This window comes from Ascidiella aspersa, chromosome 3 (assembly GCF_963924565.1).
Source record: "Ascidiella aspersa chromosome 3, kaAscAspe10.2, whole genome shotgun sequence".
Taxonomy (NCBI): Eukaryota; Metazoa; Chordata; class Ascidiacea; order Phlebobranchia; family Ascidiidae; genus Ascidiella; species Ascidiella aspersa.
The window spans coordinates 29,826,126-29,841,870 of NC_139449.1; the positions used below are offsets into that span (position 1 = coordinate 29,826,126).

The following is a 15,745-nucleotide window of genomic DNA, read 5'->3' on the forward strand; positions in this document are numbered from 1 at the left end:
GTTGTAAATTTGTGCAAGACATCGAACAATAACCTCAGGTTTCGTAAGGTAATTGTTTTAGAAGTCCCGTTGTGACGTTATCTCTGAACATTTTTCAGCGTTTCGGTAAGAAAATTATTCTAATTTCATCCCTGATTAAACGTAAAACGGAATAGACCTGTTAAGATAAAAGTTGGAAGAAATGCTATTTGATGCGGCGTTGTGCGCAGATTCAAACAGTAACGTGCCGGAAAACTGCCATTTAGTAAATACCTTTGACTTCATACCGTAAAACGAAATGGCGTGGTTTACGATTTAGCCAAAATAAGTGTCCAACCGCCAAGATCAGAAGCTAGACTTCAATTCAAATCTGCAGTGTGTCAAGAATGTGCATCAACTGGATAATGATACCAAGCATTATGTTTGCGAAGGGCACATTACGAAAAAAACAAAAGGTCTTATTTTAAGGCTGTTACACAAAGAATGAACTTCTTTCATAAGCGAAATACTTACCTTACTTTGTATGAATTTTTAAACCTAACAAACGTATGTTTGCCGTAGATTAAAAATGTGATATACTCACTCCTGTACAACTAGTAATTTTCACTATATTTTCTGACTAACACTAAAAGAGGCTTACTGCGTGCCCTGCACACTAAATATGGCTTTATCGCTGTGATATGCGCTGCATCTGAACTTGATATCGACAGTGACACACGCTTTCGCTTTATTTATAGTGGAGAACGAAACAGGCAAAACTTCGATTGTAGATCTCATTTCCACGACAGCGAATGGCGTGATTAAGCTGCACAAGGTGTCGAAAGCGCCGCACTGTACAGTTCTTTGAAAACGTGCGAAAACTCCCTTCAAAGGCGCGCACGGCGCACACAAGAGTAATGGAAGTACACTGTAAGGACCTTCCTTGTGTAAACAGTGTATTCGGCCTAATGGGAAGTTGGCTACATAACTGCCGGGGCTGAGGCGGATAGAGGTTCAGCAGAGCGTGGACATGATACACGCCGCGATTTCACACGCAACACCCGTATAAAGCAAAAAGGATCTGCGGGGTTGACAAAAGGTGGACACCCAAAATATTACAAAGCATCTAGAGAAACGTTTTTTCAGCAACCACAAACCGAATGTGCCTTATTTCCACATTTTTTGAGACACGTCAGCACGAAAACGCGACCGAATTTTAATTACAATTGTCGAGAAGTGGAAAAAGGCAGAACAACTCGCAAAACGTGGTCAAAAGTAAGAACTCCAAGCAGCCACGAAAGCAGGCCATTCGTCGACGTCCGTTATGGTTTACGTAGCAGCTGGATTGACAGGACGCCGGGCCGAAAGAGTTGCGTGTATTGGTTTCAAGTTAGGAGATTGTGACCCACATACGCGCATCACTTCATGTTGGCTCCCATGCGGTGCGGGTCCTGTGACGGATAGTGGATCGGCATTCGTGGCATCTGGCCTGGCCCTCCTCCGCCAAAATCTAAAGAAAAAAGATTTAAGAGTTAGTGTGGTTGCATATATTATCCTGGTTAAAATACCTATTTTTAAACCTAAAACAAGACAGAAGCTGATTTTTGAATTGATGTTTGAAATACCATCACAGTCTTTAATAAAGCAAGATACATCAGTGGAAGATTAACCAAAAGTCACCAAGGCGACGGTTCAAGTGTGAGTAATAGTTAAAAAAAGAATTTAAAAATTGGATCGTAGGACTACTGAATACTGGTTTGAATCTTAAGGGTAATTAAAGGATTAAAAAATACTTGTTTAAAAATTCATGGGGTATGTTACCATCAAAGTCTTTAATAATGGAAAGATTAACCAATAGTCATCACGGTAGCGGTCAAGTGTAAGTTATAGTTGACTGATTGAAAAGAATAGAAAAAAAACTATGCATGTAAAACACATTGTACAGCAAATGGTTCGTAGGACTACTGTATACTGGTTCGAATTAAAAACTAATCGGATCATTTTTTAAAATACTTGTTTGAAATTGATGGGGCTGCCATTGTTTTAAAAAAACAAAAATGGCCAGCCAGGTAAAAAAAACGAAAATTACTAATTTGAACTGTGGCTCGACTGGCGTTTTTTTCGTGTTGATGCAAGGTTGGGCTTAAGCACTCGCTCGCCAATGCGAGTACAAATCGCTCCTGGCGAGTACTGATTGACACCCACTCGCGTAACTGGCGAGTGGATTCGGCGAAAAATTTAATTAGTTGGTGAAGGACAACTTGTGTTAAGCACCACTACTAAGCGAAATATTACTTAGCGCCAGTTATTTCCTTATACACTAGGGAGCAAATACATTCAACACTACACAAATAATAAGGTTAATCGAAGTCACGTTCGAAGCTCGTAATAAAGATTCTTTGTCCCGTTGTATGATCGTAATAAAGACGGCCAACAATCAAAGACTTCATTGCTGCAGTGGTAAATAGTCAAAGGTTTAATGCTTAACTTTAACGTTGTTAATTTTTAAATCTTTAACCTGGTCGTTGACGCCTTTTTGAAGAGTTTACTGAACCTGCGATGTACCCAGCGATAAGAATTTTACTTTTCTATATTTATTGAATTGTTTATGTAAGAATATTTTAAGCAATTGCTGTAGTTTTTGGCAACAATAAGTTCGAATGCAAATGTCTTATTTTATTTGTAAGTAGTGTTTTTTAAGATGTTTTGAGGGACCGAAACAGCCCACTGAACACTACGGTATTTCAAAATACCGCCTACTTAACTACACCCGAGAATTAGCAATTAGTCTACGTAAGTATGTTGTTGCGATCTCATAAGTTCATAGCGGTCAACCAAGCCAAAGCTTGAAAAATAACTCTCTAAAATATTTTATATGGCAATTATGTTTAGATACGAATCGAAACCATTGCCGACGCCCTTGGAAAATGGAACGACCCACTATAGGGCGTCGCGCAACACAGAACCTCTGGTGCATGTGGTTGTTAAGTTTGCGAATGAATGGTTTAGTTGTAAATTTACAATTATTTAGTCATTATTTGCGGTTCAGCCAGTAACTTAGTGCTGGGCGAAATATGGCGTTTTGTTTGTGGCGCGAAGCAACCTGCGGTGAAACGTCCTTTAAGCACAGTAAACCAAAATACAAAAAGAGAGCGCAAGCATTTTGAAAAAAAAAATGGAAAACAGGCATGTCGTGGTTAATAAATTGTCACTATTATTTATTTTCATGACAGATTGTAAAAAAATATTTCGGCTAAAAACTTTCTTTTAAGCGTAAACTGCTTTATGGGTCATTAATTTGTTCATCCATGCATGGAAATAAACGACCAGACTTTTATAAAAACTAATGTTTACGTATAGAAACCATACGCCAGGTTAACGAACCCAAGAAATTACCGCGCTAGAATGGAAATTTGCAGACTGCGTGCCAACAAATTTGGCGAGTGTTATTTCGTCCGGGCGAGTGCTGATTGATAGCCGCTCGCCCGCCTGGCGAGTGCAAATTTTTGCTTAGGAACAACCCTGTGATGGCTATTTTTTTTATATCGTTTACTTATGATAAAATCTTACTGGGCGGTGGTGGTCCCATCATCATTGGCGGCGGCATATTGTGGGCTGGGTGTCTCATGGGCGGGGGCATACCCATATGAGACATGTGCGGCATGCCTGGGGCCACCAGGGTTCCCGGGGGCGGCGGCTCCATGAAGTTGCCCCTCTTGAAGTTGGAACCGGTTCCGACGTCAGATGGCATTGGCAGTGCTGGAGTCAAAAAAGAGTGTTGAATGTAAAACAGAAGAAAATTGTGATGTAGGGTATACTACAGCTTAAAAATGAATTGGAAAGCTTAAAAGGTCGAGTAGGTCGCCATCATCTTAATTAAAACGTTTCAAAACGAGCTTGTATCTTCTTCAGTTAATGTCTCGAAACGTCTTAATCAAGATGATGTTGATCTACTCGACCTTTTTGGCTTTGCAATCAAGCTAAGTTACAGATCCAAGCATAGTTTACCCAAGGGTATACTGTGCTGTGATGGTTTATATTCAACCGACTAAACCGAAAGACTGCTGTAATTCAGACATTTAACGTCGACCAAGAACTGAAATTAGAGATCTATATCATAAATCGCTAGCTTGGATTCATTCAAACTCTAAATGTCCTTTACATTGAGCTGGCGTTTTCTTTTTGGTGTTTATTTTTTTAACATTCAACCGTTTTTAATTTACGGAACAGTAAATACACTTCCACTACAATCCAGGAAGGTTTAGCAATTTTAAGCTTTATAAAGTTGATGTGCATGTCTTTCAGTAAGCGAACTTGGGCAGAAAGCATGAACTGGTATACTGTATAATATACATACAGTGTATAACTGTATATACAATATAAATCTCGTTTATAAATTTGAAATAAGTTTTTATACATTTAAAATACCTAGCTTGGAAACTATATCTTACCTCCAGGCAGTCCAGGTATAGGATCGTATGAGTATTGTTGGCTGTGTGTTTTACTATCTGGATCCTTCTTCTGCAAGCCTTGTGATTTTCCCCAGCGAACAACAAGACTGCATACAAAGACAACGGATTAAAACCTTATCAGATATTTTTTACAGAAATTTAAAATATAATCTGTCCTGATCCCGACGGGAAAATTTATCTGGTTAACATCAACAGAAAAAGGCGTTTAATCCTGAAAGAACTTTTATCTTCGATTAGAAGCTTAGAAATTCATAAATCAAACTTAAAATTATAAACGGAGGTTACAAAAATAACATTTTAATCGTGTTTGCATGTAGCGATAACCTAGGCCAGTGGTTCTCAACCGCGGCTCCTAACCGTCTTTTTTTTTCATTAGGATTGAGAAAATTAAATGATTTACCAGAAGCATATTTGCGCATTAGTTCGCTTGACAACAGCTGGTGTTCTTAAATTAATTGCTTGATTTAAGAACAAGTGTCCTACGCCTTTAAATTTTGTGAGTGTCCACACCCCATATCAGTCTTAGTGATCTTAAGTTTAAGAAAACAAAAAAAACGAAGGTTACACATTACTGGCAAAAGATGTAAGTATATAATGTGCCATACCGTTTTCCTTTTAAAATAAGCCGACCAGCGCTTCGTTTAGCAGCAGTCTCTGCATCTGATCTCCTTGTGTACTGGATAAATGCACAATTCTGTTTTGTGACCATGTGAATCGAACGGATTTCTCCAAACTGATAAAAGTGATTCCTGGAAAAATATGATACATATTTAGAATATACTTTAGATGCGCAAATACTACAAAAACCAACGACAATTAAAGAAAAATTAAACTTCAATTGGTTGACTGCCATACTTGAAATATTTTTGAATGAAACTTCTGATGACCCTTCTTAAAAATCTTCCACAGTTATCCTTTTTCATGCCAACCTTTTTTATTATACTGGTCGATGAACTAGAAATGGTTTAGCTAACCACTTTTAATGACTACATTTCAAAACAACAAGCTATGGAGACCATGTAACAAAGCTATAAATTATAGGTTCCCAGTATATTATTAAATCATTTGGGATTAAGGCTAACTTTAGTGTACAATAAATTAGATTGTTCATAAATAACTAAATAATAATCAAAATAAAATTAGAAAAAAAAAGTATAGTTGCTCGGTGATGAATGAATTAAAATCGCAGAACTTTATTACATGATCACTGATTCACTACTAAACATCAAAAATATTTCTTTATTAAAAACAATGCTCTTACCTTAGATCATCCTCTTCAACAACTTCACCCAATCCGCCGATGTACAGTGTGGTGATGGTTTTATCTTCCGGAGGAGCTACAGCCTCCTGCTCTGCTGCCTCCGCTGCCCTATTAAGGAGCTTGCTGGAGACAGGATCGTTGATGCCGTAGTAACGATCCTTGATGTTCTGATCCGAAAGAGGATCGTCTGGATCTGAAGGCTTCTCGTGCCTATAGGCAAATAAGAGAAAGTTGAATTGAATGTGTGTAGAACACTCAACAGTCAGCATTGTGTATATGTTTAGGCATCACTTGTGAAGGGTGATCAACTTGTTTAAATAAAATAATCAAGAAACAGCTCTTCTGGTGATTGTAATTCTTTACCAACGTTTTCGAAGGTGACTTAAATAGGTTGCCCAAACATTGGTAAAGAATTACAATTACTAGAAGGGCTGTTTTTTTATTTTACTATGGAAAAATATCTGTTGACTCCTCTTCATGAAGATAAATGTGCATAATATAAGAAGGTATGTGTAAATGCATTCACACAGATATCTGTGTGGGAAACCAAAAAGTAAGAAGTTACAACACACACTTTCTTAATATTGCAAGTTATTAAAAATATTTATTGTTTTTTTGGCAACATATTGCCAGCGTCTTTCTTTTGACTATAGGTGAAGCATTTTTAAAAATTATGATAAGTATATATAGATTTTTAAGTTGGCAAACTCTAAATATTGTTGACAAACAAATCAATTTATAACATAAATTTTTTATATTATGGAATATGGATAGCAAGTGTTAAAAATATTGAGCCATAGTTAACATACTAACACAAAAACAGCAACAAAGAAGCCTTAAAAGGAATGTCCAAAATCTTTTACAAACCTGTATGGACATTCTTCGCCTCGCTTGCATTCACCCTTTACCCAAAAGGAACAAATGTGTGGCCGATTCCTCTTGTAGTAGGGAGCTGTGCGAGCCAAGCGCATGAGCAGGTCGCTTGGTGCTTGTGCCTTGCCAACGGCTCCCACTGCCACCGTGCCATCAGTGTTGGCAATCTAACAACACAAGTGGGGCTTCATATATGTTTAACTAACTTTGTGTTTATTATAAGACGTAATAAGAATATCAAAGCCCATACAGAAGTAGGTATCATTTTGGACGTTTCGAATAACTCTTTATTCATTTTCAACATAGAGAGAAGTCACTGATGGAAGTGTATATATAGTGCAAAGGCAGACATCAGAAAGAAGGAAACGTGGATAGACACATAATCTTAACCGGATGTGCGGCGATAAGAAGGTAGGTCGCCGATAGCAGATAAGGCCATCCACGTGATCAGATGTTGAAAAGATAAAGTGGTATAGAAGCTTGGTCTGCGTTAATTTCCGGGTTGTGCCGTGTTATTTCAACGGTTTCCTTAATCAAAAGACGACGCCAACACCGACTTGTCGCAAGAATCTTGGGGTTTTTTAAAATCGATTTTGTGACCAGGATTTTGATGCAAATGCCTTGCCACGTCTGTGTCCTGCGTGGACCGTGATGAAGGGTCGTGGTTGTCCATACGCACTTGTAGGTTACGCTTGGTTTGTCCAATATAAGTAGATCCGCACGAACATTGCACTTTGTATATAACTCCTGAACGACGTAACACATGCTGGTGGTCCTTGTGTATAAAAAACGAACTGATAGGTGTGGTTTCGTGGCTGAAAATAAATTTGACTTTATTTTCGGTGTTGCGCGCTACGAAGGTAGTAAGTTCTTTGCATATGTTCATCGATGTTTTTCCAATAAACGGGAGCTTCATTGTGATGGTATACAACGGTTTGTTTTCTTCATGCTCTACCATTTTGTTTTGCACGTCCTTGTGTTTTTGGTCAAGAAACCTGTAAATGGCAGTATCAATAAACTGCTTGGGGTACCCATTCATCATCAACATTTTTGAAATATTGCGAAATTCATGGTGCATCCCCATGTAAGTGTTACAAATTCTGTAAGCCCGGTGTAATAGGCTATTTATCAGGTTGCGCTTGTATTTAAATGGCACAAAACTTGACCATCTTGTTAGGAGGCCTGTATGGGTAGGCTTGCGATATACGTGAGTGCTGTGTCCATTAGGCATTTTCTTAACCAGTACATCCAGAAAGGGCAGATTATTATCCTTTTCCCACTCACAGGTAAACTGGATATTTGGATGGATGCCATTTAGAGTGCAGAGAAAAGCCTCAATTTCATCACTGTTGTAGAATACGGCAAAAATGTCATCTACATAGCGGCATAAAAGATGGGGTTGTGCTGGGTTTTCCACGGTTTGATCAATTAACCAGTTCATGAAAACATCAGCAAGCAGAGGGGCGATCGGGGAACCCATTGCGACGCCGTCGATCTGTGTGTAAAATTTTTGCCTGAATTGAAAAGTGATGTCATTGCAGGTCCAATTTAACATTTTCTTGAACTCAGATTTCTTGAGTCCATGAAACAGCTTAACACCTTCCTTGTATATGTTGTTGAGAATCAGGTTGGTGGTAAATTCAACTGGAATGTTAGTGAACAGGCTTTTTACATCGTAAGATACCATGACCTTGTCATACAGTTGTGTGTGGTTAACACGGTTCACAAAATCAAAGGTATCTTTTATATTGGTGGGATGTGCGCGCAGTGGTTGTAGAACTTCACACAGCCATTCGGCACAGTCATAGCAGAAACATCCACGCGAGTCTAGAATAGGTCGAAGTGGTACGTTGACCTTATGTACTTTAGGAACGCCATACAGTGTAGGGGTACGGGCAGCGGTTGGTCTAATTCTGTATGGGCTTTGATATTCTTATTACGTCTTACTACAACCTCCAACCATTATGCTCCAATGTTTATTATAAGTTTTTTGTTGTTTAAATATATAAATGCCTATAATTGTTTTAATTTGTGAGCATATCTACTTTAAATGTGATTTTTTGTGCAGTCAATCAGTTATATATACATAGCATATTTTTCAGCATCTTTTAACGCTACATTGTAAAATGGAAATCAGTTAAATCACAGCCTACTTTAAAATGTCATAAAGTGCAGTGGACACGTTCTAGTCTCCGCCAGCCACGTTTTGCGATTTAGAAAACTTTAAATTAAATTTTCTCTCCTTCCATGTCAACATTTCAAATTGTGATGTTGTTTTAATTCTTGTTGTTTAATGTTAAACAGAATAAAGGATTGTGCTGACAATTCAGGAAAACTTGGTTTATTTATTTTAATGTTATAAAAACAAAACATACTTCAGTTTCTGCATTTTGGTGAAAGTATTCCCTATTCACATCGGATTTTGCCATGTCATCTTTAACGCCAAGAGCATAATCCCTGGTTTGAACCGGCAAACCTAGAAACCAAAATTAGGCATTAACATAGTGTAAGTTGTGGATTAACACATAAAATAGTAATGTTTAAAGGGTAAAACAGTCAAAAAAGTGGATAAGTGAAAATGCAGACTTTCTTAATATTGCAAGTTTTTACTAATCTTTAACATTTTAGTTTTTTACATGTATTCACTTAGCCATAGAGCAATGTTTAAAGCGTAGAGCAGTCAATAAAAATACTGAAAATCAAGCAAGTTTGGGAAACAAGCAGTTAATAAAAGTATACTGTGCTTTCTTACCTAAATCGCAAAAAAATTAGGACTGGGAAACATTTGCAAATTGTTATTTATCTATACAAATAAATACAGGACAATGAGGACATATTTACCATACTCCAGATCAAGCAGACAAGTCTGACAAATGTTCTTCAGCTTTGAGCAAGTTTGACAGACCTCGGTTTTCTTGAAACGCATCCTAGCACCAGGACACCATCTGAACACTGTGAAGGGCCGGTCGCAGATTTTACATTCCTTACCGAACTTTTCTTTTGTCTAAGAAAATCATAAGTTAGATTAAATATCTTAGTCATCAAAAAGATAAAAATAAAACCAATTGCTTGCAACATATTTTCAAGGCACACAAAGAATGAATAAAAAACACAAAAATGACAAGCTAAAAGAGACATGCAACATTTTTTAAAAACTGTAACAGGACAAACATTGCGAAACTCTGAATGCCTAAATAGATATGATGTCCGTAAGTCAGAGTATAATTCAGTTGGATTTACAATGTGCAGTGCCGAAATTTAGAATGCGCACATGCAACAGGGAATGTATAAGCAAAAATAGTGAACAACAAAATTTTAGTTTTTTAACCTCAAAACCAGGGCTGCGGAGTCGGAGTTGGACATGGGACTTAACAGAGTTGGTTTGTTTTGCTGCAATCGGACTCGGGACTCAAGTAAGACCACGTAAACTACCCGAGTTCTGAGTCAAACTTTTGAAACTAATATTACCGAAAAATGATAATTTCTAAAGTGGCAAATATTTTTCAACCATGTATTGTGAATTTGTGAGTGAATGAATTTTATGACACCCCCTAAAAGTAGATTGCTGAATATTTACCTATTTAGTTCCGTTAATTGGCGGAATACAGGCTGGAGAGTCTGAGCCTGGCTCAGGGCTCTCAACGAAATCGCAATATTGTCGGAGTCGGACTCGGGTTTATTTTTTTGGCCAGAGTAGAACTCAGGAGTGGAACCCGGGTTATTTTTAACTGACCCTGCAGCCCTTCTCTTAACACTTACTTTTCTATTTTGTTGTAGGATATAATGACATACATGTTATATATCTCAAGAGACAATTTTTATGTTAATTTTTTTACGGCACATACCAGGCCGAAAATTTAGTGCGAACCAGCAAAATTATAGCAGGACTATTACCACAAAAAGCAGTTAAACATTGAAATTTAATCTTACCATGCGAATGTAAGGATTGTCTCCAAGGCAAGTCTGGCATAAAACTGGAAAATCCTGTAAAACAATTTATGATCTTTAGCAACGCAAATGATACCAATTGAATATTACAAAAGCATTTTAGGTTAGTAAACTTTCAACTTAGCATTCTAAACTCAGAGCATATGTAGTATTTCTTTACTTACCGCCTCCTCCCAATTTTGGCGATTATATCTGTTTGCCCCAAGTGAGGTGGCCATATTTTAAATCTGACTTGTTTGACATAAACCGCAATTAGTCAGCAAGGTAAGTTACAAAAGTCTCACGTAAAAACAAATTATGTTTTCTATATATCACACTGCGATAACTGCAAGTTATAATATTACAATGTGTCAAGGAATTTTCATAAATATTAAAAATAACTAGAAGAGGGTGCAAGTTCTAGTTAGAATTTCTGGCAAAGTTAAGGCTTGGCTAGTATTACCTAGCATGTCAACCTAGTTTATGAGAAAAAAAATTATTTCTATCATCGTCAATTCAAGTTTGGAGCTATCCTTGTTATCTAATATCTACAATGGTTTCAGTAGATGGTAGCTCACGAAATGTATTTTTAAAGTTTTGTTTCTACAGTCTACCTAAAACTACGGCACATTTTCTTATTTGTGTACATCAGCACACCTGATGTTGTTCAACGATTTTTACCCTACATAAGTGTGAACAAACTTTAAATATTCACTTTTAACGCAATAACTATTTGTATATTTCTGAGCTGACTTTTATTGTTCTACCGCCAGGCAAAAAAGCCAACAATAATGATCATATAACTTGGTCGTACAAAATGACTTTGAATAGATTTCCTATATTTATTTTCTATACGCTGAAATATATACTAGTGTTTTTACGAAAAACGTAAGCTAATTTGTTTTGTTTCGGTTAACTAGCAATTAAACATACATCAAAGAATCTAAAATATTTTGTCCGCTCAACGTCAAATGTTTTGTCCTAGAAGGTTATTGGTTTCTACTTCGTTTCGCAACGTTTCGACCATAAAGTTCTACTACAGTATTATCCAAATAATGATGATTAAAATATCTAGTTCATTTTATCTTTATGGCATCAAATATACGAAAAAAACCCATTAAATGTCACTTTTTCCAAAAATAATTGATGTGGAAATAACCCCCAAATTATAAAACTTGTCTTAACTTTTCTGCAGTTAGCAGGACATACAACGTGTACTTTAATTTAAACAAGTTATTTTTTTACAGTAGAACAAGTCTGTAACCAAGCGATTTACTTAATCATAACCAATAATCACACAAGATATACTCAGACGTTAAACAAGATTTTAATGATAGCATCTTCCAAATATGGCGTCTAGTTCTTTATCGCCATCTAGCAGTAGTCTTTTATTATCAAACGAAGTTTATAATATTGTGATTAGCTATTTTCCTATGATGGCTCATAAAAATTTCTCTTTAATCTCCCCAGTGGCTTACCTGACTGGCCTTCTGTTAGTACAAGGTTTATATAATATGGGCAATAAATAATGAGGTCTGACAAGTATCATCTGGTTACTGGTACCTTCCCTTATGGCTACTCTGAAACCTTTTGTGAAATAAACTAAACAAACAAACTGCAGACTCCCAATGAAGAAGTACACAGAGTTAGCAACCAAAATACACAATCAAGTAACATTATTTAATATTAAAAAGTTAGGGCCCCAATAAAGCTAAACATTTAAAGAAAAAATACAAGACTAATTTTACACAAAGTGTTTATATCAATTGTACATTTTTGCAATAATAAAATATTAAACTTTGTGTGACATTTACAGGAAAATGAGTTTATTTCTACCCATATATGATAGTCACAAAAATACAGCAATCAATAATAAAACTATAACAAATGTAAATGAAGAAAAATTCTGATTTTTTTAAAAAATGAAACAAAACTAGCAGAATATTTCTTTTGGTAAAAGCAGTGGTAAAATTGAAATTTAACACAATAAACCTATAATGGCTGATGTCTGAGTTCTTTTTCAAATTGTTCAGCAGTAAAAGTGCCGTCCAGCTTTTCATAGTTTTTGTTGAAAACCGAATATGCACTCATCTCTTGCTTTTCTCGTCGTTTTGTAGACGTACTTAAATACATAAAAAGAAATCCAGAGGCGATGACAAAAACAATTCCAAACTGTAACTCCACAAACAAAAGAAACAAGAGAACCCACAGGATGATTTTTAAAATAGTTGGTGAACCAATAATGGGAATTTGTTTTAGTTTTTCTGCAACAAATACGAAAAAGCGACTTTGTGTTATTTGGTGCAACCATCTTGAAAGAAGAGTAAATACAGCATTTGTTCGTTTGACTGTGCTTGGTCTTGAAAAGTTTTTGCTGTTACTTGAGAGCTCAGCTTTTTTCCTTGCACGATACTCTGCCAAACCTTGCTCCATTATTCCAATAGAATTTTCTGAAAATATTATTTGAGGTTCACTTGACTTTCGCAAGTAATTTAATATTGACTAGAGTTATTTTACAAACAACTTGATTGATACTTATGTCATTAAAATGATTTGTTTAAAACACCTTGATTAGAAACACAGATTACTAAATGCTACTAGTATAAGTGGTCTTGATGTTTCTTTGCAACATTAAAAAAATAAACAAAATTTGTCACTAACATATCTTTTGTTTATTTTTGAAATATTGTTACTTTACACTCAGACTTTCTGTAGTGGTATTAGTAATGGATTTGGCCAATATTAAAATCTGATATAGTGCAAACAATACTAGTTATTTGTATGGGCATAAAGTACAATAGATTTGACTTGTTAATTTGGAATAAAATTAGTATTTTGAACCACATAATAACTTTACAATTGTAAGAAAATGCACATACTTACAAATAGCTTGATGTGTATCTAATAAATCTCTTTTCTTGTAATCAAATCAAAACTTTTGACGACCGAATGACGCTATATTTAAACAAATAAATTGCGGTGATAAAATCTAATTAAAAATACTAATTAGTTACAATTTAAACAACTGTCTGGTTACAGCGGTTTGTATTGTTGCTGTTATTCTTTGTGATTCGTTGCCGTATCCCGATTTGGCACCAAACCAAAAAAGCGTTTACAGGTATAATCAACTTAATTGCTTTGGAATGGGTTTAAATAACGTTTTTAAACTCTAAAATGTTATACCATATTGTTTTGGTTAAAAAAAACATTATTGGTCTGTCACAGTTGACCGCGATCAGCTGACGTATGTTCAACGAGCCGTGACGCATTTTTGCATGCTGAAAAAAAAAATCAAGGATGCTCCGTTCAGCGTTGCTGGGTAGAACGTTGTACACAAGTATGTCAACCACTGTAAACAAACAGGTACTGCAAGTTCAACACGACAAAAAGAACAAACTGTTCTATATTGATATACCAGGTAAACAGATGATGGATCATAAGTATTGGAAAGTTACACAGCCTGACAATCTCGTTGTGCACCAATGGCTTGTCTTTGGATAAGTTGTTCTAACCTTTTAGAAGTTCCGTTTTCCTTGAGCTATAATTATTATTTAATAAAAAAAACCTTCTAATAATTAGCTACACATGGTTTGTCACAAATTAACTAGTAAAGTTATGTAAACCAACTCAAACCAAAAATTATAACTAACAAATTGGTGGTGATCATAACATTCTATACTAAGTAATAAAAACACCTTTCATTCAAGAAAATGTCTTCCATTTATGAATAAATTATGAAAAAAATAATGAGTTTTAGAAATTAAGTTTGAAAATAACACCTAAGCCCGAAGTGTGGTATTATTACTACTATGAATGTTGACAACATATTATTCATGACAGCCCATACTATTTGTGTGCCACCTGATTGCGCATTTTGTTATTAGCAATTATTGCTACCAATCAAAATACCAAGTAAAAGGTGTTTTAATACCTTAATACCTTATATCAAATATTTCATAATTAAGCTTTATACATTCTATACTGGATCATTACATTAGAAAAGTTCCATTTTTTAGATCATAGCAAATCTTTTACATCTAACCATGCTACATCAAAATAATATAACATTTTCATTCATAGTTAAACAGTTTTTTTAAATCTTGTCCGGGTTAAGGATTTTCAAATGAATGTTTTTTTCAGCCTGTCAAGATCAAGCAACACTAACATATGAGCCACTAGGAGAAAATGCCCTTGATTTGCAGCATACGATTGTGCCGGAGTCTTGTAGGGGTCAAGGAGTTGGCAAAATAATTGCAAAGGTATTGGTAATATTTCCTATTTATTAAAAAAATGTTATGTGGATTTCAATCTTTTGAGGATGGGTAAACCTTTAATATATTTTCTGCTGATACTCTGTCAAAGTTACATTTTCCAACTCATTTTTGTTTAGTTAAAATAGTTAAGATGACTCCACAATATTAATTTTTCATTTCATGTTTCAGGCAGCTCTTGATTATGTCGTCGAAAACAACCTTAAAATGAAGTTGTCTTGTTGGTATCTTCAAAAATATGTTGCTGAACATCCTACTGAAGAATACCTAAGTCGATCTATTAATGATTATTGAAGGAAATTATATTTAGTTCAAGTTGTCATGTTCAGTAAAGTTTGCTTTTAATTTTCTCTAGACTAATTTCTATGCAAATCTGTGATACCCTGATGCCTAATTATCCCTTATTGCTAATTTAAAACTAAAATTGCTGGTGTTGCTGAAGTACCACATAAATCAAACATCTGTTGCTTGATTGACAAACTCTTACATGGGCATTTCTTTTACTTTGCTTGTTGGTATGCTTATGGTTTATGTGCATTGCATTCGGTTTCTGTCAATCATTTTTTTCCTTTTCAATAGGTTTTTAATTAATTTATTTAGTTTAAATTTTAACTGCGTTGTATTTTATTATAAAGCTTTTTTAAATAAGATATAAATCGCTGTAAGCCTGAACCAGGTTTTAATTTCTTCTTCTTAAGTTTAATAAACTTGACTTCATGACTCACCTGGAAGGTCTGATCAATTTAGTATTAGTTCATATAAAATCTAATAATTCCCCACGTGTACATAATCAATTTAAATTATTATTTGTAATGATGATATTTGCTTCTCTTGGCAGCTCATTAATGGGTAAAAATATATTTTGGGGTTATCCTATTAAATTTATTGGGTTTATTTAAAATATGTCTTTTAGTTTAACCGATCGATTCAAAACTTGAGCAAAAATAACCTTCTCTTAATGTGGAATCGTATCAATTGGTAAA

General features: G+C 35.3%; 3 protein-coding genes across 3 annotated transcripts; 1 reads left to right on the top strand and 2 right to left on the bottom strand.

The window, feature by feature from the left end:
- Positions 1-771: 771 nt before the first annotated feature.
- Positions 772-10,833, bottom strand: LOC146161481 (pre-mRNA-splicing factor RBM22-like). Its single transcript, XM_083384443.1, has 10 exons — positions 10,677-10,833; positions 10,495-10,548; positions 9,406-9,568; positions 8,940-9,040; positions 6,559-6,731; positions 5,692-5,901; positions 5,036-5,179; positions 4,410-4,516; positions 3,529-3,717; positions 772-1,468 (listed from the first exon to the last, which is right to left on the bottom strand). Exons 1-10 carry the CDS (start codon positions 10,728-10,730, stop codon positions 1,377-1,379), a joined length of 1,287 nt encoding a protein of 428 aa, XP_083240569.1. The 5' UTR covers positions 10,731-10,833; the 3' UTR covers positions 772-1,376.
- Positions 10,834-12,414: 1,581 nt separating this feature from the next.
- LOC146161482 (SAYSvFN domain-containing protein 1-like) lies at positions 12,415-12,938 on the bottom strand. The gene has a single exon (XM_083385413.1). The coding sequence runs from the start codon at positions 12,922-12,924 to the stop codon at positions 12,484-12,486; it is 441 nt and encodes a 146-aa protein (XP_083241539.1). The 5' UTR covers positions 12,925-12,938; the 3' UTR covers positions 12,415-12,483.
- An 847-nt stretch (positions 12,939-13,785) lies between these two features.
- LOC146161483 (protein NATD1-like) lies at positions 13,786-15,267 on the top strand. The gene is made up of 3 exons (XM_083385412.1): positions 13,786-13,909; positions 14,632-14,750; positions 14,934-15,267. The coding sequence occupies exons 1-3, from the start codon at positions 13,789-13,791 to the stop codon at positions 15,054-15,056; spliced, it is 363 nt and encodes a 120-aa protein (XP_083241538.1). The 5' UTR covers positions 13,786-13,788; the 3' UTR covers positions 15,057-15,267.
- The last annotated feature ends 478 nt before the right edge of the window (positions 15,268-15,745 follow it).